The 20772-nt window shown below is 47.7% G+C and overlaps 8 protein-coding genes across 8 annotated transcripts; 5 read left to right on the top strand and 3 right to left on the bottom strand.

Annotated features, from left to right (window-relative positions):
* The first annotated feature begins 29 nt into the window (after positions 1 to 29).
* EI90DRAFT_272129 (transcription regulator HTH, apses-type DNA-binding domain-containing protein) lies at positions 30 to 1341 on the top strand. The gene is made up of 8 exons (XM_039053512.1): positions 30 to 281; positions 349 to 385; positions 445 to 530; positions 583 to 600; positions 653 to 756; positions 814 to 836; positions 895 to 936; positions 1002 to 1341. The coding sequence occupies exons 1-8, from the start codon at positions 158 to 160 to the stop codon at positions 1018 to 1020; spliced, it is 453 nt and encodes a 150-aa protein (XP_038918953.1). The 5' UTR covers positions 30 to 157; the 3' UTR covers positions 1021 to 1341.
* Positions 1342 to 1520: 179 nt separating this feature from the next.
* Positions 1521 to 2964, top strand: EI90DRAFT_273232 (uncharacterized protein). Its single transcript, XM_039053513.1, has 3 exons — positions 1521 to 1538; positions 1590 to 1893; positions 2006 to 2964. The coding sequence occupies exons 2-3, from the start codon at positions 1662 to 1664 to the stop codon at positions 2629 to 2631; spliced, it is 858 nt and encodes a 285-aa protein (XP_038918952.1). The 5' UTR covers positions 1521 to 1538; positions 1590 to 1661; the 3' UTR covers positions 2632 to 2964.
* Positions 2965 to 3901: 937 nt separating this feature from the next.
* On the top strand, positions 3902 to 4868 carry EI90DRAFT_2912531 (uncharacterized protein; the record flags this gene model as incomplete). The annotated part of the gene is made up of 3 exons (XM_039054463.1): positions 3902 to 4077; positions 4132 to 4178; positions 4228 to 4868. The coding sequence occupies 3 exons, from the start codon at positions 3902 to 3904 to the stop codon at positions 4866 to 4868; spliced, it is 864 nt and encodes a 287-aa protein (XP_038918951.1).
* An 897-nt stretch (positions 4869 to 5765) lies between these two features.
* On the bottom strand, positions 5766 to 8359 carry EI90DRAFT_2912886 (alpha/beta-hydrolase; the record flags this gene model as incomplete). The annotated part of the gene is made up of 14 exons (XM_039054479.1): positions 5766 to 5900; positions 5964 to 6004; positions 6143 to 6235; positions 6322 to 6481; positions 6531 to 6617; positions 6698 to 7158; positions 7241 to 7347; positions 7420 to 7473; positions 7537 to 7547; positions 7619 to 7670; positions 7737 to 7808; positions 7893 to 7983; positions 8080 to 8142; positions 8242 to 8359. 14 exons carry the CDS (start codon positions 8357 to 8359, stop codon positions 5766 to 5768), a joined length of 1545 nt encoding a protein of 514 aa, XP_038918950.1.
* A 400-nt stretch (positions 8360 to 8759) lies between these two features.
* EI90DRAFT_3287786 (uncharacterized protein) lies at positions 8760 to 10865 on the top strand (the record flags this gene model as incomplete). The annotated part of the gene is made up of 5 exons (XM_039067074.1): positions 8760 to 8930; positions 8989 to 9229; positions 9863 to 9949; positions 10026 to 10065; positions 10156 to 10865. 5 exons carry the CDS (start codon positions 8760 to 8762, stop codon positions 10457 to 10459), a joined length of 843 nt encoding a protein of 280 aa, XP_038918949.1. The 3' UTR covers positions 10460 to 10865.
* Positions 10502 to 10904, top strand: EI90DRAFT_3047467 (uncharacterized protein; the record flags this gene model as incomplete). Its single annotated transcript, XM_039059551.1, has 2 exons — positions 10502 to 10739; positions 10777 to 10904. Coding segments are annotated over 2 exons (279 nt in total), but the record flags the coding sequence as incomplete, so codon positions are not given.
* A 296-nt stretch (positions 10905 to 11200) lies between these two features.
* On the bottom strand, positions 11201 to 13907 carry EI90DRAFT_2912314 (uncharacterized protein; the record flags this gene model as incomplete). The annotated part of the gene is made up of 13 exons (XM_039054453.1): positions 11201 to 11365; positions 11434 to 11474; positions 11630 to 11722; positions 11795 to 11951; positions 12017 to 12097; positions 12182 to 12645; positions 12752 to 12858; positions 12935 to 12988; positions 13115 to 13180; positions 13278 to 13349; positions 13431 to 13524; positions 13636 to 13698; positions 13790 to 13907. The coding sequence occupies 13 exons, from the start codon at positions 13905 to 13907 to the stop codon at positions 11201 to 11203; spliced, it is 1575 nt and encodes a 524-aa protein (XP_038918947.1).
* Positions 13908 to 17505: 3598 nt separating this feature from the next.
* On the bottom strand, positions 17506 to 20247 carry EI90DRAFT_2912616 (alpha/beta-hydrolase; the record flags this gene model as incomplete). Its single annotated transcript, XM_039054466.1, has 14 exons — positions 17506 to 17661; positions 17727 to 17767; positions 17914 to 18006; positions 18065 to 18221; positions 18317 to 18397; positions 18475 to 18938; positions 19037 to 19143; positions 19230 to 19283; positions 19354 to 19364; positions 19441 to 19492; positions 19576 to 19647; positions 19733 to 19826; positions 19938 to 20000; positions 20103 to 20247. The coding sequence occupies 14 exons, from the start codon at positions 20245 to 20247 to the stop codon at positions 17506 to 17508; spliced, it is 1590 nt and encodes a 529-aa protein (XP_038918946.1).
* Positions 20248 to 20772: the final 525 nt, after the last annotated feature.

Raw genomic sequence — 20772 nt, 5'->3', positions numbered from 1 at the left:
CAACTATATGCGCGGGTTTTGCCCGAAGGGGCTGTGCAAGTGGCACACCGTGTTTTCTTCTCTTTGTTTAAGTCGAGCCCGTTCAAAGCGGTTCTAAACACGTTCTCGACATAAACGACGCGCCACAAGCCTTGAGTGCTTCGAGGCCACACCCGGGATGGAGCAAGAGCATCAGCACCCCCCGTATGGCGATGCCTTGCGTACTTTGGCACCTCAGCCCCCCGTTGCGCCTCCGGTTCGTTACCAGGCTACATCGACGGCGAAGCATCGTGTCACGAAGGGTCTGCTCATTCATCGTTTGAGGGTGCGTGCGTTGATCTGACAGCCGGCTGTACCTTTCCGCTCCAGGTCGATATCTCACCAGCAATGACCCACGAGGCTACATGTGAGTCAGCGATTCGGTATCGCCCTCTTGGGTACAGTCTGACGAGGCCATTCATATAGTCCTGTATACGAGTACCCGATAGGGGATAATTGGATCATGATGGATGCTGATGATGGATACATCCTCTGGACGGCGATATGGAAAGGTATGCATTGTTACTGGGTTTTCCTGGCTAAATTTACCTCTTCTTTCTTTAGCACTAGGAAATGCAAAAGGTTTGTAGCCCGTAGTAACTTGAATGCATCTCTGCTCACTCCGGCCGAACAGCCGACATTGTTAAGATGCTTGATAATATGCCAGAGATCGCCCCCCATATAAGAAGAGTTAGGGGTGGGTACCTCAAGATTCAAGGCACTTGGATGAAATATGACGTACGTGTTTGATTGTTCAAAGTGTCCAATGCTCTGGAATAAACCTTCTTGGCCTAGGTTGCTCTAACTCTCGCGCGGCGGTAAGCATGGCGCCTGCAGGTTGCCGATGCATAACCTAATTATCATTGGTTTGGGCAGAGTTGCCCACTCTATTGCTGAGGATTTGATACCAGTATTCGGGTGAGTAATAGTTACCTTTGCGAGAATTCTCTGTCCTTAGACCTTTGAAAGTCCTGGCTTCCCAGGTACTTGTCTCACGCCTGACCAACCTGGGTATGGACAGTTGTTGGAAGGCAAACGCAGAAGACGACGACCCCAGCCAAGCAACAAGAGCGTCAAGGCGCCGAATACACACCCCTATGGCGGGACCCCCGATGATTATCACTATGAGCAGGGACCGATGTATCCGCCCCAAGGTCCGCCTCACGATTATCCGCCACGAGGCTACGAGCATCATCCCGATGAAGGGCATCTGCCGCCTATTCATGATTACTCCCCAGAGCATGGTCACGCGCCTTATCCCCCCATGCCACCCCCAAACTTTGCCCCCTACCCTCCGCCTCCAGGATACTACCCATCAATGCCTCCCCCGCCTCCACCCACCCATGATGGCGGACAACACTATGGGAGTTCTGTGCCTCATTTGCCTCCACTTGCCCCACCTCCTATCTTAACCTCATCACCATACTATCATCCAAACCCCGGGCATTCTTCGGAAGGCGGGCCGTTGCGAACCTCTGCCGAGAGAAAACGATATAATCCCTATTCGATACCTCTGCCTCGTAAGGACGACGGTCGGTCATCCCGTCCTGCCTATAGTTTTCCTCCCGTAGACTACTCGCGGGTGCACCTTCCCCCCATCAATTCATCTCTTGCGAAGAAGTTGGCTCGGATGGGAGACAAGAATGCATCCAGTGGCCAGAGCAGCGACCCTCATTTGGACCCCTCTCTCATGTCTCCGGGGGAACGATCGTACTCACGATCCAGCGAGAAGCCTGTTGGACTCCCAATATCATCAGCACGGGATGATGATGCTGGGAAGGACCCAAAGAACGAGTCAAATGGAGATGAGAGGAGTGATGACGCTAAAAGCGAGCATTCTGGTGATCGTTCGCGGTCTCACAGTCTTGAGGACTTGTGAGTATTTCTCAAGGTGACTTACAACATATCTGGCGACCCGATGCATTTCGAACTCCACTCATGTAATGCTGCGGACATTTTCGGCTCCGTGAATACGTTCCCTTACTAGTATTAGTATTAAGCTATGGAAAAGCTGTTACCCTTGGAAGGATGGCCTGTCGTAACCAGGGTTCTCGCTCTCGTGTATCTTCATACTGTTTTCTCCTTAATCCAACCACTGGCCTCACACAATTCAAATGCAATGCACTTATGCAGCCAACCATTTCAACACTGCCTGTTGCGCACGTCCGAGAGGATGATGGTTGGGTATGGGTCTGGCACGCTAATGAAGATCGGGTGGATCTGTTAAGCATTCATCGGGGACCTCTGTCTGCCAGACTGCAGGTGAACTATAGACGTAGCTGCTTGTCTGTGTTTGCAGAATGCAGGAAACATTCGACCCTGAGACCACATTGGCACCGCAATACAATGCCTCTCCACATAATTCAAAGAGCTTCAATAATTTCATGGAAGCGAACTTGGGAAGATTGTGCTCTCCTCGAACTGAAGACATTACATCGTGCGTCAATTGAACACTCACTGCCACCTATTGAGGGACAACACAACAGTCATAGAGTAGAAATAGTGGGCAATTGGGGAGGCCGCTTACCCATAGCGCTCGTGACAACTCACAAATCGCCTCCTTTTCAGGGTCGCGGTCGAGGCTCAAGGACGCTGACTCCCCGATGCTTGTGACACTTCACTCGTTATGTCGGACACCATTCTACGCAGTCGAGTATAGCGTTCACAAACTCCTCGCTATCCCTTTATTTATATTTTGTGGGGGGGCGTCAAGCACAAGGTGATGGGGTCACCACCGACTGTTTTGCATGGTCAAAACTAGATCAGGTTTAGTCACCGCCTCCCCACTGTTGGGGCGCTGCACGCACGGCTCAGAGGGTTAGAAGAACAAAACCATCCATGATAACCAAGGACAGGAGAATTTATGCCTAGTTGGTGTCGCGTATCAAAATTGTGTTACATTTGGAATCATGTTGTTGGCCATGCACATATGGCTTGTTGCATAACGTGGCGATCGAGACCAACGGTGCTTACTGGCTCTCCGGATAATGAACGGGAACGGAGTCGCCTTTCTCTGCAAATATGATCTGCAGACTACCGCGGACCTGATGGGAGCCAGCGGGTTTTATGTCTCCCGGAGGAGCGACGCATAAGGGTGACTACATCTCATGCCACCCAGTACTGACTAGCTGCCAGGACACGGTAGTCAAGTCACAGGAAGATGGAAGCTAGGATATAATATGTAATTCTGACCTTAAAATGTTACAAAATGTGCGGAAGTCCCCTGATCTGGCTACTGAGATGTCATGATGGACTGCTGCTGCTAAAAGGATTTCCAGGATGGGATGGCGAGGTGCGAGGATATGCCAGGCAGGAGACCAGCCTGTATTGGAAGGATGTGCAGGGTTGCGACCATACCTGCTGCCCAACTGCTATGGCATCCGCATGACGACTGGAGCAGTCAGCAGATCAGGCTATGGTATGTTCGGGCACTTTTTGGTATCTATGTTTGGTCGGCATACAAACAATAGCTCCCTGATAGGTGGGGCTAGCTGCATATATTTGTGGTCAGGTTTGTGGCCCAACCAATCTAGTGAGTCCCATTGAGGCCTCGCACAACAATGCACGCCAGTCGTGCTTAGTAGACTTACTACAGCCATGTGTTATCGCAATTCGTGTTTGTCAGGGAGAGTGCATGACCGCCGGAAACGTCTCCGAAGTCTGAAGTTGACTTCACCGCCACCAAGAGACCGCAGCAAAGACAAGTTGTGCAAGCGCCAAACTGCCTTCACCGTCTGCCACTACTGGTTCCACATACCATCTTGATACTGGCGAATTGCCAATTTGATTTCATTGTTGTCTTTTACGGGCTGTGCTGAAGGGCTGACCTCGTTCATGCTTGATAACTCGATTAACTTGAGCACAACCAGTCGCTCATGTCATCATGACCAAGTACAACCTATCGCTCGACAATCCATCCCCGTTGCTTTCATACTCTCCCCAGACTCAGTGGATTTCCATTGCGAGCAAGAATGACTCAAGCCTGTATGAAAACACAGCTTCGGCGACGTCTCAGGTAGGAGCAGAGGTCTCGTTCACTTTCCGTGGTACTGGAGTGTGGTGAGTCTTGTGGTCAAAACGATGCCGGTATTTCTGCGCTTATGCTTGCCACAGGATATACGGTACTAAGGGCGAGGCGCATGGCTATTACAACGTAACATGTAAGAACCACCTCCCGGTTTCCTCAATATGAATTGACGTAAGTTTCAGTGGATAACACAACTCAGTCCTTCGATGGGTATTCTGACACAGAGGAATACCAACAAGTCTTATTTGGAGCTAATAACTTGGGTCTTGCCAGCCACACCGTCCGGATTGTCAATGCGGGTCCTCTAAGAGGTGGCGATTCAAATAGGGTATGGCTGAACATTGATTGGCTCACCTGGGAGACTGTCTTCGTGGGCCCTGGTGGTCCTTATGGTGCAGAGGTATTCAATGCCACCTTCAACGAGACTCATCGGCGGTTCTTCTACATCCCCCCAGATGCTTGGAGTCAAAGAGCATACATAGACAACGTCTCCATCAATGGTACAGCGTCATATACCACTAGTAGCGATGCCTCGATGCAATTCGTGTTTGATGGGGATGCTGTTGGATTGTATGGTTCCCTCGATGGTTCCTTCTCGGCCAATGTTGATAAGGGGGATTTCAAGTCGCTCACTTCCACTTATAATGGTTCTGCATATCAGCAGCTCTTGTTCTATGCGGAGAATCTCGGCGGCGGGACACACACATTATCAATCGAAAATTCCCCGCAGTCCACTTCCACTGCCAAGAGTACTTTGGCTGTAGATTTTGCCCGAACCTGGACAGCTCGTGGAGGTAGCAGTTCAAATGAGCCAGCCAAGTAAACTCAGTTCATTATCCCATCACAAGTCATTTGTAAACTAACTAGCTTCTTGCTCACCTTTTTAGCAACAACACACACCGGTATGGGTAATCAAGAACATTAATTCCGCCCTTTCTAACTTTGTTGGTGCACTTAGTTCGCTTGCCGGTCCCATTGTTGGGGGTGTAGCAGGTGGTTTTGTTATCATGGTGGCCCTCATCTCTGCTGTGTTCTTCCTTCGAAGGAGAAAAGGATCGATACTGATGCTATCAAGAGGTCATTCACAGATGGGGATCATTGGAGCTCTTTCTTTCAAAGGCCGCACATCTTCAAGTCGTCTCCCAAACTCCCAGTCCCGCTCGAACTCTCTCTCCCGCTACCGGAGCGCGCCAGAGAGCACAATGTCCCATACGAGCGGCGCATCCGACAATCCTCTCCTTGTAAGGTCCCATTCCCCGCGGTCCATCGAAGAAACACGCACAGACGTCATCCCTATGGCTCAGATTCGCACCGACACCAGTTCAAATGGAGCTTCTGCAGCCCTGTAGGAGCAAGGCCACCGTGCTGTACCGCTTGCCTCAACCATATTCACGTATCTTGTCACTCCCCCCGTACCCTGTTCCGACATTGTCAAGCATGCTTTCGTTGATTGAGTTTTTCTTCAATTGAACCTCTTTTGAGTTCCGTTTCATCGTTCGCTCACATCTTTTTGGATTTCTCGGTTATTCGAAATTCATCGTCACACGCAAGATGTTCCATTCTAACGACGAATGAATGTACTACATATTTTTGTTTCCCATGGACATCCAATTATTGGTGATAGGGATCTGGGGTTTAGTTAGGATTTTTGTGTCTGAACAATATGTTATATAATAGACTGCTGCCGTGATCCAGGCCCTTAAGTTAAAACATATGGTGGCTAACGCGGGCGGGACCACGCTCCGGTGAGCTCATAGTTATTGGGATACAGCGAGGCATCGATTGCGTTCGATGATAACTCTCCCCTTCCGAGAAGGTACCAGAGGGTCTTGTAGGCGGCCCAGGGTGCAAATGCCTGTGATAGAAAGTAACCGTAAGGGTGCACGTTAGCAAAGGCAGAGGGAGTGGGCAAACGTACGGGCATCATATGTCCGGCAAGGTTAACTTCCACATACGTCACTACAAAAAAATGAAGGAGGTTAGTCAGGTCTGTGTTTTCGCCCGTGGTTTTGGCTGTTCATGACATACAATCTGTAGAGAAGAGGGATGAGACGATGATGTGATGATAAGTTTAAACGTTTGAGACTAAGTGCTTACTTCGTTCTTGGTGCAAGGTCCCAATCGCACCGAACCCTTCGATTACAAACGATTCTGGAGCGATAGGAGTTCGGAAACCTTGCAAGCCTCCCCCTATAAAGATACCATTTTTAGCGTCAAAAATAACAACCCCCCTTCCATTCCAGGGGACACCGAATGCGAGTTAGGATGCAACATACAAGTCATATTTTGGATGGCGATCCTCGTTCCTTCGGCAATCAATACGAAATCAACTAATCCGTGCATAACAACGGTCCGTTCGCTCTTTTCGATGACATTCGGCATGACGGTGGTCAGCATAGGCTGTGGGGAGTCATCTCGACCGTCAACAAACACCGGCTGCGAGAAAAGGTGAATAATGGTAAGGCAGGGAGGAGATATTACCCACCTTTGAGGATGAGGCGCATATGTTCCAGTCGATTTTTGGAGCATGAATGGCGTCCTGGACATCCTCTCGGGCAAAATAAACAGGGGACTAGTGAAGAGCGCGGGAAGAGTGAATACAGATTGGAGCCATTTTCACCCACACGAATTGTTATTACAACTTACTTGAACATTAGGGTAAGACGCAGGAAACCCAAGCACACTCCAAAGGACGGGCCACACATCCAAAATCCGATAAACATTAAAGTTCGGATTCACATTGAGCGCCGCGTAGACAATATCATCCCATATCGCGCATTCAGTCGTGATGTTGCTGTAATTCGGCACGGTTCCTGGCTTGTATGCTTGCGAAGGTAGAGGAAACGGTCCCTGATGTGGAGGATATGTGGCGTAGGTCGCCGAATAGTTAGTGAAGCCGCAAGAATCTGATTTTTCCTTGAGTGTTTGGAGGAAGGATGCGTTTAGGGCAAAGACTTCTTTCCATTGGATAAGAAAGTCGTAGGCAGGGATGTATTCCGTTACGATGTCGTATGAGACCTCTGGATCAGTGAGCCAAATCCCTTTTGTGTTAAGAGGGACTAATTTAGGGTGTTCGTACAGGTAATTTGCGATGTACGGCACGTAGCTTCCGGCTTCAAGGAATTTGCGTTAAGAGGAGCGAGAGACCCAAATTAGTTGGTAATCGCTTCTACCATAAATTTAAGCATAACATACCATACGATTCTCCCGATAGGTAAAAGTTCTTTCCCTTAAGTTCGCTGAAGATCTCGAGGAACTGAACCAAGAATCCTGCGAATTGGGCTGCCAGTTCATCTTCGTTGCTGAATCGAGAGAGTGCGACAGGAGTTAGTCAATATGCATTCGGGAGTGGAAGAACTGAAAGGCAACCGCACTGAATGTTGGGAACGCCTTGAGAAAATCCAGTCCCAACAGGCTGTTCGACCCAGCTATGCATCGGAGGAAAAGTTAACAATCGCTCATCGGTGAATAACTGATCCAGGAAGGCTTACAGGACGTGGCTCTAATAGGAAGAGATGTGTTATCAAAATAATAATAATAATAATAATAAGAGAAATAGAAAGGAAGGCTTACGAGGTTTGTCCATGACCATTGATTGGGGATGGGTTTCGCCGTTCCTGTTTCCCTAGTCAAATGAAACACAATAAGACGAGAAGTGGGAGAATGGAGGGTTATTTGTATCTGTACGTACCACGTAAACGGGCCATTTTCTTGCAGGAATCCTTCAAGTGACGAGCATCCTGGACCGCCATTCGTCCAAAACCTGGAAAGAGATCACATTCCATGTCCCGTTGTAAGGAGAGGTGTTTTGGCTCGTACACTATCGAGAAGCTTGAATTAGACTTACACGAGATCACTGATATTGCGACCTTTCGCAGGGAAAAACCAGAAAAAAAGTTTCCTTGTTTCGTTCTTGTCGGAGGAAATTGGCATTAAACCTTAGATATAGGATGAACAATGTCAAAAATCGTGAGAATTTAGGGGTAAAAATTCCGTTGGGCGGGGTCGTTGATTGGGAAACAAAACAAACATACCTGCCCAGCTGGGGCCGACATCAAAGTCAACATCTGGAATTTTTTTCCCATCAACGTGGTAATCTGTACACGAGGGATACAATAAGTGACATTAGCATCACGACGATCGATGGTGAAGGCGATGGAGTGACAACTGCATTGGCACTACTTCAAGACACTCACCTTTGGCTTTAGGATTAGAAAAAGTGATGCTACTCCCTTCATTTGGGGGGTTAGCATCCTGGACAGAAGCGCGACCCTGGAGGGCCCGAGAATGTCTAGTCTGGATGTTACGTTGCATTGCATGAAGTGCATGCCTCCTTTGAGAATGCATCGCGCTAGTGTGGAGAGCAAGTGCTCCTGCGAGGATGGCGTGTAACAAAGCTTTCGGCCTCATCCTGCCAGTATACAACGAACGTCTCAAACTCGTGAAACAAGGTTGAGCAGATGGGAAGTGGGATGGAGAGTCATACTAGTGATGGCTTATAAGAGAAAAAAAAAAACGCATGTATCCCAATATTAACGGTGATTGATGGATATGAAAGGAGTACGTACGATGGCTACAGGCTTCACAGCGTCGCACAGGTTACGCTTAGCGACAAAAAAAAAAAATTCATATCTGATGGGTAGATTTGTCGCCAGCTGTAATCAATAGCTATACCTGTCTTGGTTGTCAAGCTCGGGCGTTTCTCCGGCCGTTCATGCATGAACTGCAGAGGCACATCGAACTCGATGGACGCTGCGTTTGCTTTCTTTTTAATCCTTTATACGACAGGTTCGGCGAGAATACGAAGGAAAGGACCATCCAGGCATGCACAGGAGCAATTGAAAGTATGTTGTTAGCAGGTGTCACTTCGAGAGCCGTGATGTCGGTGAGCGGAAGCTTCACAAATCTCTGAATGGGAAATTAATATTGATGTTGTGTTACAGGTTGTTCCGGCCAAATGCAATCTTGTGTCAGCAAGCTCGGCCCCGGGCCAACCATCCTTCGACCCTGTTATCGCGTTTGCGATTGAGGACCTTCAGTTCGGCTCTCCGAACCACGGCAACCCTAGTCACATCTCTAGTTACGGCGTCCTTCCGATCGCAAGTCTTTGCCCAATATTCATTTCCCTCAATCTGAGCTGTTTGGCGATCGGTATCAAGGAAAACTATAGAAAAGACGCTCGAGGTGAGCCGCTAGCATCCCCGGCCTCGTGTGTGCCGGGCACCCTGTCGTACCCTACGCAGGACTCCAGCCTCTATGAGTTCGTAACATTATCTTAGATAGAGTCGTACCCAGAGCAAAAAACAAACAAACAAACGCACCGCTATAATCGATATCCTGGTGTCAGTGACTGGGGGAAATGTTTGGGCCGGGTAATCAGGCATCTTTCGCTTCATTGATTGGAATCATTTGTGTTGCACTGATATATGCAATATGGTGCTCATGTAGCAATGGCACCACGTCGCCGTCGCCGTTGTCAGCAATTACATACTGGACAACCTCTTCATTAATTCCCATCTTCTCATCTTGGGGACATGGTAACGAACCTCTTTCGGGGCGGATGCATGCGTTTTCGATCTATATGAGCTTCATATATGCAACGCGATCTAAACTACACTAGAGTGCTTGCAAGTTGCGTTGCTTCGCTCCACAGCATGCAAGGAATCGGTGAACGCAAAAGCCAGATAGGAGGCAAGGTGAATGAGGGGGTCTACAACTAACATCTGGCCCTTCTCGATCGCAATCCGTCTAGTACGGCGTACTCATGCTTCATGACAAATCGGAGACTCTAGATGGGTCTACGTTGTATACTGATAGTCTATTTCTTGTTTGCCGGTATAACTACGTCATCGTTCGGAAGCGCGAAGAAGCTTAAGCTTCTCTCAAACTTGCAGGACTACTGTGGTCCGTTTTACTACACAAGTCGCTCGCGGGCTATAAGAAACTAATCATTATTATCTTCATCTCATGGGTAGAACAGCCCGTTGGAACTGGGTTTTCTCAAGGCACTCCGACATTCAGTGCGTCTTTTATTCCAGTTTGAGGTTCCCCATGCAATGCTTGATTTCCTGCAAAACTTTCATCACACTTCGGGTTTTCCTTAAATGCAGCGATGAGGACCAGCTTGCAGCCCAGTTCACCGGATTCCTGCTTCAGTTTTTGGAGGTCTTTATTGAACTCAAGGGAAAGAACTTTTATCTATCGGGAGAATCGTATGGTGCGGCGTGGTGCAACAACATTCAAAGTCCACACATCTTTTCTTTTTCTAACATTAACCCAGCCGGATTCTACGTTCCGTATATTGCGAACTACTTGTATGAAAACCCTGGATTGGTCCCCCTTAATACGAAGGGGATCTGGATCACTGACCCTTCCGTCTCATGGGACATTCCTGCCTACAACTTAATTCGCTAATAATGGGGGACGTTTTCGCCCTCAATACATGAACGCTCAAGGCCAAATCGGATTCCTGCGGCTTCACAAACTATGCGGCAACCTACGCCACATACCCGCCTCCACCGGGACCGCTTCCTGTGCCTTCGCAAGCATACGTACCAGGAACCATACCAAATTACGGGGAACATTACCGATGGATGTTTGTTATGGGATGATATTGCGAATGCCACTCTGATGGTGAATCCGAATTTTAATGTTTATCGGATCTTGGATGTATGTATGGCCTTGTTCTGGGCTTGTTCTCGGATTTCCGGGATCTTTCACCAATTATCAAGCAAGTTTTAATCAAGGGGCTCAAAAGCGAATAGGTGGCTAATGTGCTTTTGACTAGTCCCCTGTTTACTTTGCTCGAAGGGATGTCCAGGATGCTATTCACGCTCCTTTTCTTTTCTGCTTGATTTATTCGCTGACGGATAATCAGACCGGTGTACTATCGAAGCCTCCACTGGCGGAACAGTCTTTGACCACCTGAATTTCCAACATCTTTGTTTCTCACAGACTTAGTCAGTTATCGATGACAGGGGTAAGGGGAAAATTAGCATTCCAGCATTTGGAAAATGTTCAACATATACAACAGAGTAGATTGTACCCTTGATTCAGGTCATTTCCCAAGCACACAAGTGTAGTAGTAAGTTATTCACAACAAGAAAGGCAACATCAATATTGTCTGTCCGCTGGGATGCACCGGCTGCGTGAAGATCAATCCGAGTGTTTCTGAACCCGAATAAATGGTGGTTGGCCCGACCACGATCCAGTAAGCTGATACTCATTTGGATACAAAGTGGCATCGATTTCGTTTGATGTTAAGTCACCCCTTCCAAGAAGATACCAGAGCGTCTTGTAGGCAGCCCAGGGTGCATATTCCTGGTAATGGGAACAGTGTTAAGAGCCCACATCAGCAAGGGTAGTAGGCAGGAGTTGAGCAAGCATACAGGCATCTGATGTCCGGCAAGATTAACTTCCACATAAGTCACTAAACAAAAAATTGAAGGATGTGCGGTGTCAGTTCCATAGTGTCGCTCATGGTTTCGCGTTCAGCACACAACATACAATCTGTGCGGGGAAGCGAAAGGAGGAAAGGTATGGTGATAAGTTTACAAACGATGATCGGAGATGTTAAGTGCTCACTTCGTTCTTGATGCATGTTCCCAAGCGCTCCGAAACCTTCAATCACGAAGGATTCCTCAACGATAGGAGTTTGGAAACCTTGCAAGCCTCCCCCTATACAAATTCCATGTTGACGTCCAAAAAAAAACCAGAAGATAGGGAACACGAGTTTAGAATGCAACATACAAGTCATATTTTGAATGGCGATCCTCGTCCCTTCAGCGATTAAGACGAAATCAACCAATCCGTGCATAACGACGGTCCGTTCACTCTTTTCGATGACATTTGGCATAACGCTGAGCATGGAAGGTACGGAGTTATCCTGACCGCCAACAAATACCGACTGCAAAGAGAAAGGAGGATCAGATAAATAATGATAAAATGGGTAGGGAGGGAGATATCACTAACGTTTGAGGAACATATCGTCCAGTGGATGGAAGGAGCATGAATAGCTTTCTGGACATCCCTTCGGGCAAAGTATACAGGCGACTGTTGGAAAACCATAAGAGACTTGAGCACCTGTTCTCCATTTCGAGCTTCGCCGTCCGAATCAGCTATTGAATAACAACTCACTTGAAAGTTGGGGAAAGACCCCGGGAACCCAAGCACACTCCAGAGGACGGGCCATACATCCAAGATCCGATAAATGTTGAAGTTCGGATTCACGGTCGAAGCCGCGTTAGTGATATCATCCCATAACAAACATTCACTCGTAATGTTCGCGGCGTTCGGTATGGTTCCAGGTACGTATGCCTGCGAAGGTAGAGGCAGCGGACCTTTGGGTGGGTACGTAGCGTAGGTTGAGGAATAGTCCGTAAAGCCGCAAGCATCTGATTTATTCTTGAGCGTTTGGAGGTAGGATGAGTTTAGACCGAGGACATCTTTCCATTTGTCAGCGAAATTGTAGGCAGGGATGTATTGCGTTACGATGTCGTATGAGACGGATGGATCGGTGATCCAAATACCCTTGGTGTTAAGTGGGACCAATCCAGGATGTTCGTACAAGTAATTCGCAATGTATGGCACATAGTAGCCAGCTGAAGAACGTTAGAAAAGCGGGGACTTCTGAATTAGCTGGTGTTGTGTTCCCCACCACCACCACCACCACCACCCTCCGCCACCAATTTAAGTACGCGTACATACCATATGATTCTCCCGATGCGTAAAAATTCTTCCCCTTAAGTTCGCTAAAGACCTCCAGAAACTGGACCAAGAATCCTGCGAGTTCAGCGGCCAACTCATCCGCATCGCTGCATTCATTGAAGGGAAACCGAAGGGTGAAGGGAGTTGGTCAGAATAAGTGCAGAGTACTGAAAAAGAACGCACTGAATATCGGGAACACCTTGAGAAAATCCAGTCCCAACAGGCTGCTCGACCCAACTGCATCCGTCGCAATGGAAGTCATTAAGCATGAATGGATGAACCCAGGAAGGCTTACAGAACGTGGCTCTGATAGGAAAAGGAACTGTGTTACCAAAAGAAGGGAAGAATAGAAAGGTGGTAAACGTGCGAAGACTTACGAGGTTTGTCCACGACCATTGATTAGGGATGGGTTTCGCAGTTCCTGTTGGCCTGACCAAAAGGTGTCGACGGATAAGTATGTGACAATGATATAAAAAAAAAGAGAGAGTTTGTGGAGAATGGAATGGAGGACTAATCTATTACGTACCACGCAAACGGGCCATTTTCTTGCAACAAACCCTCCAATGAAGAGCAACCAGGTCCCCCATTCGTCCAAAACCTGAACGGAGGCAATCCCCATGCCCCCACGTAAGATATATATCGCTTAGTTAACAAGCGCGCAAGCTTGAAATCAACTTACACGAGATCATCAACATGTTGAGGATCCTTCGAAGGGAAAAACCAGAAGAAAAGTTTTCTCGTTTCGTTCTTGTTAGCGGAAATTGGCATCAAACCTTAAAATGGAAAAGTCGATGTCAAAAATCAGGAGAATTTTGAAGGGTGAAATGAGGTGGTTGATCGGGACGGCGTGTAGGGCATCGTCGATTAGGAAACCTAAAACGTACCTGCCCAGCTATCGCCGACATCGAAGTCAACGTCCGGAATTTTTTTTCCGTCAACATGATACTCTGGCGCAAACGATGGTTATAAACAAGAGAGATTAGCATCGTGAAGTTGACGGAGTGACAAATTCCCCAAGCACCACTTCAAAGCACTCACTTCTGGCCTTAGGATTGAAGAAAGTGATGGTACTCCTTTCCCCAAGATCCGTTCGGGGGTTAAGGGACTGAACACGCTTAACCTGAGCATCACGTTGCCTCGCATTTAGAAAAGGCATCGCGCTAGCGTGCAGAGCAAGTGCTCCGGCCAGAATGGTGCGTAACAAAGTCTTCGGCACCATCTTGTACAGCGAAACGTTCCCAACACGCAACGAAGTTCGAACAGCCGGTTCAGGTAAAGGGATGTACGAGTCACGAAAGCAGGTAGCTTTTACATAAGAAACAAAAACGTACGGTGCGCCGAAGATAGCTTCTTATGGCTTCTATGAAATGCACCCTGATTGTCGGGCCGAGCGCTTTCCGTCAAAAGCTCCCTCCACGGAAATCGACATCAACAAGTCATTTGGAGGAATCGGAATCCTGGATTGCCTTTCCCTGCGTTCTTTTCTCATGCCCTGTGATTGTCAGCTTGTTAGCCATGCTGTACCGCGCTTATATAAGAATTACAGCTGCATGTTTTCTATACCAGAGTGCTTGTGTTTTCGCTGGACTCTGCACTTGCGCGCTTAAGTATCTCAGTTCCATTTCAACTCATGTAGCTCGAAATTTCCTTGGATGTTTTGTCTTCATTGTATCTAAGGCGTTGACCAGCCTTCAACTGGTCAACACAGGTCACTAACCTCCATTGACATTTAGTGATCTTGTGATTTCTTGCTCGTGATCCTATTTCTCGTGATCTCGCGACTTCTCTCTTAGCTCCGCTCCGTTCCCAAGAAAATCGGGAATCCATAACAACGGCGATCTCGTGATCATCCAAAAATGGGTTGGGAATTAGTTACAAATTAGGAGTTGATTTTAGTTCCTGGGACCTAAAGTGGTACGTGGCCGCCGATCATCAGTATCCTCATACTACAAACATGAGTGTGATCATGTCATTGGGGACAATATTCATTGCCCGGAGTTCAAGGTCGCCGTCTCATTATACCTACCCAAACCCTTCAGCCACGGCCCACACTCGCGAATAAGCTGGAAAATGACTTTCCCGAAGAGCATGTCAATGATATGGGTGAGTATGGCAGTGTGGTGTTGAAGATGGAATGAGCAAGCTCGAACACGGATCAAGTGATGATTATACTGGCAATGAAGTACCTTGTAGTCCAATTTGAGATTCAGAGCGAGGAGGAAGGATGAGGAACTCGTTGATATGACGGCACGAAATAGATGGTGGGAGGGATGGTAACGCTCATACAGAGTGATTTCTTGATTGCTAAGTTATATTTACAGTTTGCGAAAGGGTCAGTCACAGATCCTGCTTTGTTAGTTCAAAATCCTATTGCGACATGCGATGGTCGTTATATATAGTACAGTACTCGATCTGCCTTTCACCTCGCTGATCCCTTCCCCCTGGCTACCTTGTTCAGAATCACCTTAGGGTCTCTCACCTGGCTGATCAGGCTGAGATCGATTGGACAGAGTTTGCAGTTGTGTTGGGACACTCGCCATAATATTAATGTTGGCGGAAAATAGGTCACGTAGATGGTTCACAACGTGCGTTAAAGTAAAGCGGACGCTAACAAAAACAACAATCCCATCAATTGGCCAATTTCTGGGGAGGGTTTCCGCGGAGCATATTTTCACTTTTTATCAGGCAGGTTCCCTCATAAGATTATTTGTCCGCATATTGATTGGATACCGCAACTCCTACATATATAACATGGGGTCCCCTTCCTCTTGTCCCTGATCCTCCTAGCACCGACAGTTGAGACTACAGTAAGGCTAGTACTCCTGGAGTCACGTTATGCACGGAGCTATACACTCATACCATCTCCCAGCAGCAGCAGCAGCGGGACGCGGCATTAACCTGGATTGCCGACCTCCCAGTTACAATGCGATTCCGTAGTGCCTTCGTCCCACTTATTGCCCTACTTCGGATTGTCACGGCTGATGATGTCCACTATGGCTACCTCTATGCCGATTACGGACAACCGATAGGGGTTATTGTCCCTTCATCCGAAGGTGAACCGAAATCTGACATGGAATTAGCTCTTGCTTAACCAATGTTTGCACAACAGACAATTGCACTCAGATAGTGGCTCATTGGAGCTCGCAGAATATTCAGATGGACGCACCTGGACTTACTAATTTCAACGCCACCGTCTGCAACAGGACGATTATCATTAACCCCAGTTGGGTAGCCTGGTCGGACACTGATGGAAATAAGGGACCATGCACTCGGATATTCGCGATTAGTCATTGCCAGCTCCCGGCTGACAATACGTATTTCAAATGGGAGGATCACGGCTACTGCCAGACTCCTTTCCACTGCTGATACGGAGAGTGATATTTGCATCCGGAAGTCACGTCAACGGGAGACAATAAATCAAAATTCGATATAGGTTCACCTTTATATATTTGTTAGATCCTCGCCACCAAATGGATAAACTTTGAACTCATACATGGGCCCAAAAGAACAAAGCAACACCATCTAACACATTGCCGGAAGTGGTCAAAGGTTGAGCACTGCAGCGACCAAACCCATTGAATAACCGCCCAAGGTTGGCACTAGGACCTCGGTCGGTGAATGCACCGATGTTTTTTTTTTTTCTTTATTGCGATATTTTTTGTTCGTGGTAAGTGCGAGAACAAGAGGTGCGTATGTGTAAGCTCTGAATCGGCATGATGAATGACCCTGCATCTCATGGAGAGCTATCCCAATCGCTTGAATGACGCTGCTGGAAACTGAACCAGCATACGGCGCCCGCGATGTGGGACACATGCGCGCTTTGGCCCTCACGCTGCAAGCTTTCTTTTTAACCGTTAAGCTGCCGCCCACAGTGCGCCAGAAGACCGCTCCCTAAGACTGATTGGAATCTACAATAACTATCTATAAATGGGGAGGACTTCGTGAAACCAGACAGGAAATTTCAGGCCAGAACCCTCTAAGAACGAGGTGGCATTACAAGCGAAGAATCTTCGGCGGAGATGCAAGGGTTGACACAAGAACATCGGCCACAACTCTGCCCCGCAACGAAGGGAAAGGAAGCCGTTGCAATGCCGGGACATTCCTCCGCACGCCGAGTGCAATATTGTCCCATTTATTTGACCAAGGGGCCAGTGGCAAGGCAGGATTCCCATACGCTTCGCGCAGAGTGAGAGGGGAGACGGCACTTTGTTGTTTCGCACGGGTCAAACTCTAAAAAGGAAGGCAGGAAGAGATCAAGGATGCGATTAAACCAGACTCGTACCCAGTCGTCGTTGCGTGTCTCGCGCGCGCGTCCACGAGCAACGACGACTGGGTACGAGTCCGCGATCAAACGCAGTTGTAACAAGGCCGTTTCTGGGCTGCCCCCAACAATTCTGCCACGTACATGCACAGAAGCCCATGTGCTAGGGTGCTAGATAGTCCCCCAGCTTCGTTGTTCAACTAGGTTTCCAGGGCACCCCCTGTTACACGCTTATGCACGACTCCTGACAAGTTTCTCACAGACATCTTAGTTATTGATGACAAGAATCTGTGATCTGTAGAAAAAAAAATTAGGATTCCAGCATCTGAAAAATGTTCAACTTATACAACAGAATAGACCAATGCGCCCCCCTGATTCAGGTCGACCCAGGCACAAAGTGTAACAGTAAGTTACATATTCACACACAAAAAAAGGGGGGGCAACATCAATATTGTCCACTTAGATTGCACCGGCTGTGTGAAGATCCATTCGATTATCCCTGAACCCGAACAAGTGGTGGTTGGCCTGACCACGACCCAGTAAGCTGATACTCATTTGGATACAGAGTGGCATCGATTTCGCTTGATGTTAAGTCGCCCCTTCCAAGAAGATACCAGAGCGTCTTGTAGGCAGCCCAGGGTGCATATTCCTGGTAATGAATGGGAACAGCGTTAACATCGGCGTGGGTAGTAGGCAGGAGTTGAGCAAACTTACAGGCATCTGATGTCCGGCAAGATTAACTTCCACATAAGTCACTAAACAAAAAAAAAATTGAAGGATGTGCGGTCAGTTCCATATGGTTTCGACAGCACACAACATACAATCTGTGCGGGGGAGCGAAAGGAGGAACGATATGGTGATAAGTTCATAAAACCTTGATTGGAGATTTTTAAGTGCTCACTTCGCTCTTGATGCATGTTCCCAAGCGCTCCGAAACCTTCAATCACGAAAGATTCCTCGGCGATAGGAGTTTGGAAACCTTGCAAGCCTCCCCCTATGTAATTCCATGTTGGCATCAAAAAAAAAATTGACAATAACCAGGTGCAACATACAGGTCATATTTTGAATGGCGATTCTCGTCCCATCAGCGATCAAGACGAAATCGACCAATCCGTGCATAACGACTGTCCGTTCACTCTTTTGAATGACATTTGGCATGACGCTGAGCATGGAAGGTACGGAGTTATCCCGACCGTCAACAAATACCGGCTGCAAGGGAGATTTTTTATCCAGACAAAAAAAAATAGAGGATCAGATGGATAATGATAAAAATGGGTTTGGGAGGGAGGGAGATAATTACTTACGTTCGAGGAACATACCGTCCAGTTGATGGGAGGAGCATGAATAGCTTTCTGGACTTCCCTTCGGGCAAAATATATAGGCGACTATCAAACAGGCATAAGAAACTTTTGAGCAACTCTTCTTCTCCTTTCCGATCTGGTCATTTTAAGCAACAACTCACTTGAACGTTGAAGAAAGACCCCGGGAACCCAAGTACACTCCAAAGGACGGGCCATACGTCCAAGATCCGATAAACATTAAAATTCGGATTCACGGTCAAAGCTGCGTTGATGATATCATCCCATATCAAACATTCGCTCGTGATGTTTGCGCCGTTCGGTATGGTTCCGGGTACGTATGCCTGCGAAGGTAGAGGAAGCGGACCTTGAGGTGGGTACGTAGCGTAGGTTGAGGAATAGTCCGTAAAGCCGCAAGCATCCGATCTATTCTTGAGCGTTTGGAGGTAGGATGAGTTTAGACCGAGGACATCTTTCCATTTGTTAGCGAAATTGTAGGCGGGGATGTATTGCGTTACGATGTCGTATGAGACAGATGGATCGGTGATCCAAATCCCCTTGGTGTTAAGTGGGACCAATCCAGGATGTTCGTACAAGTAATTCGCAATGTATGGCACGTAGTATCCGGCTTAATTAAGAACAAATCCACGTTAGAAAAGAAGGGGAGGTTTCGAATTAGCTGGTGCTGGTGTTGCCGCCACCACCAATTTAGGTACGCGTACATACCATATGATTCTCCCGATACGTAAAAATTCTTTCCCTTGAGTTCGTTAAAGACCTCCAGAAACTGGACCAAGAATCCTGCGAGTTGAGCGGCCAACTCGTCTGCATCGCTGCATTCATTGAAGTGTAACCGAAGGGTGAAGGGAGTTGGGTCAGAATGAGAGTGGAGAACTGAAAGAAGGGAAAAAAAACGCACTGAATGTCGGGAACGCCTTGAGAAAATCCAGTCCCAACAGGCTGTTCGACCCAGCTGTCGTGCGTCGGAATAGAAGTCGTTAATCATGAGCGGATGAGCAAACTGAGCCCACAGGACGGCTTACAGAACATGGCTCTAATGGAAATAGAATCGTGTTATCAAGAGAAGGGGAGAATAGAAAGAAGGTGTGGCCAAGGTGCGAAAGACTTACGAGGTTTGTCCACGACCATTGATTAGGGATGGGTTTCGCGGTTCCTGTTGGCCTGATCAAATGAAACAAAAGGTATCAACGGATGACGATGATAAAAAAGCTGCGGAGAATGGAAGACTAAATCAATTTACGTACCATTTAAATGGGCCGTTTTCTTGTAATAAACCCGCCAATGAAGAGCACCCAGGTCCCCCATTCGTCCAAAAGCTGAAAGGAGGCCATTCCCAGCCATAAGAGATGAATTGCTTGCTTCATTGATTACATAACAAACGCAAGCTCGAATTCAACTTACACGAGATCATCAACATGTTGAGGGTCCTTCGAAGGGAAAAACCAGAAGAAAAGTTTTCTCGTTTCGTTCTTGTTAGCGGATATTGGCATCAAACCTTGAAATGGAAGAGTCGATGTCAAAAATCAGAAGAATTTTGAAGGGTGAAATGAGGTGGTTGATCGGGACGGCGTGCAGGGCATCGTCGATTGGGGAACCTAAAACGTACCTGCCCAGCTATCGCCGACATCGAAGTCAACGTCCGGAATTGTTTTTCCGTTAACGTGGTACTCTAGCGCAAACGATGGTTATAAAACAAGAGAGATCAGATCAGCACCGTGAAGTCGACGGAGTGATAATTCCCCCCCAAGCACCACTGCAAAGTACTACTCACCCCTAGCCTTAGGATTTGAAAAGGTAATGGTACTCCTTTCGCCGAGATCCGTTCGGGGATTGACACCCTGGCCAGCTGCAAGGGACTGAGCACGCCTAACCTGAGCATCACGTTGCCTCGCATGAAGGTCATTTAGAAAAGGCATCGCGCTAGCGTGCAGAGCAAGCACTCCAACCAAAATGGTACATAACACTGAAGTCTTGGCCACCATCCTGTACAACGCAACGGACAGAAGATAGGAATGAGGATGAAAAAGGGATGTACAAGTCACGGAGACTATCCAGCTTTTTAAAGAACAAAAAAAAACGTACGTATCACGGCGAAAGGGTGCCGAAGATCACAGCACATGGTCACTGTAAGCTTCTTACGCCTTGTATAGGATACGCCCTGATTGCCGGGCCGAGCGGTTTCCGCATCACGAAAACCAGACAGGTGGTGCTTCAAGTGCTTCGGTTGCTGTGGAGGGCTGTGGAGGCTGCGGAGCACTCGAGAGAGGGGGGACCTTTTGCTGTGTTCGTGATGCGTGTCAATCTATGCGGGCATCAAAGGAGTGACAGAACCAATTCAATCGACATTCGTAAATTTTAGCCGGGCCGGGGGGAAATTAAAACCTGACATACTGTAACGACATGTCAAGCGGAATATTACTTACTATAATCTTGAAATACTT

Source organism: Cantharellus anzutake (genome assembly GCF_015039405.1).
Source record: "Cantharellus anzutake strain C23 chromosome Unknown EI90scaffold_12, whole genome shotgun sequence".
Classification (NCBI taxonomy): domain Eukaryota; kingdom Fungi; phylum Basidiomycota; class Agaricomycetes; order Cantharellales; family Hydnaceae; genus Cantharellus; species Cantharellus anzutake.
The sequence above is the reverse complement of the archived record's forward strand: the minus strand, read 5'-3'. Positions and strand labels throughout refer to the sequence as shown.

Bases quoted from the DNA above. Each gene is read 5' to 3' on its own strand.
- EI90DRAFT_273232 (XM_039053513.1), top strand. From the start codon at position 1,662: ATGCATCCAGTGGCCAGAGCAGCGACCCTCATTTGGACCCCTCTCTCA. The intron at 1,894-2,005 runs GTGAGTATTTCT...TTCCCTTACTAG, and splicing joins TCTCACAGTCTTGAGGACTT to TATTAGTATTAAGCTATGGA.
- EI90DRAFT_272129 (XM_039053512.1), top strand. From the start codon at position 158: ATGGAGCAAGAGCATCAGCACCCCCCGTATGGCGATGCCTTGCGTACT. The intron at 282-348 runs GTCTGCTCATTC...TTTCCGCTCCAG, and splicing joins GAAGCATCGTGTCACGAAGG to GTCGATATCTCACCAGCAAT. The intron at 837-894 runs GTAAGCATGGCG...TGGTTTGGGCAG, and splicing joins GCTCTAACTCTCGCGCGGCG to AGTTGCCCACTCTATTGCTG.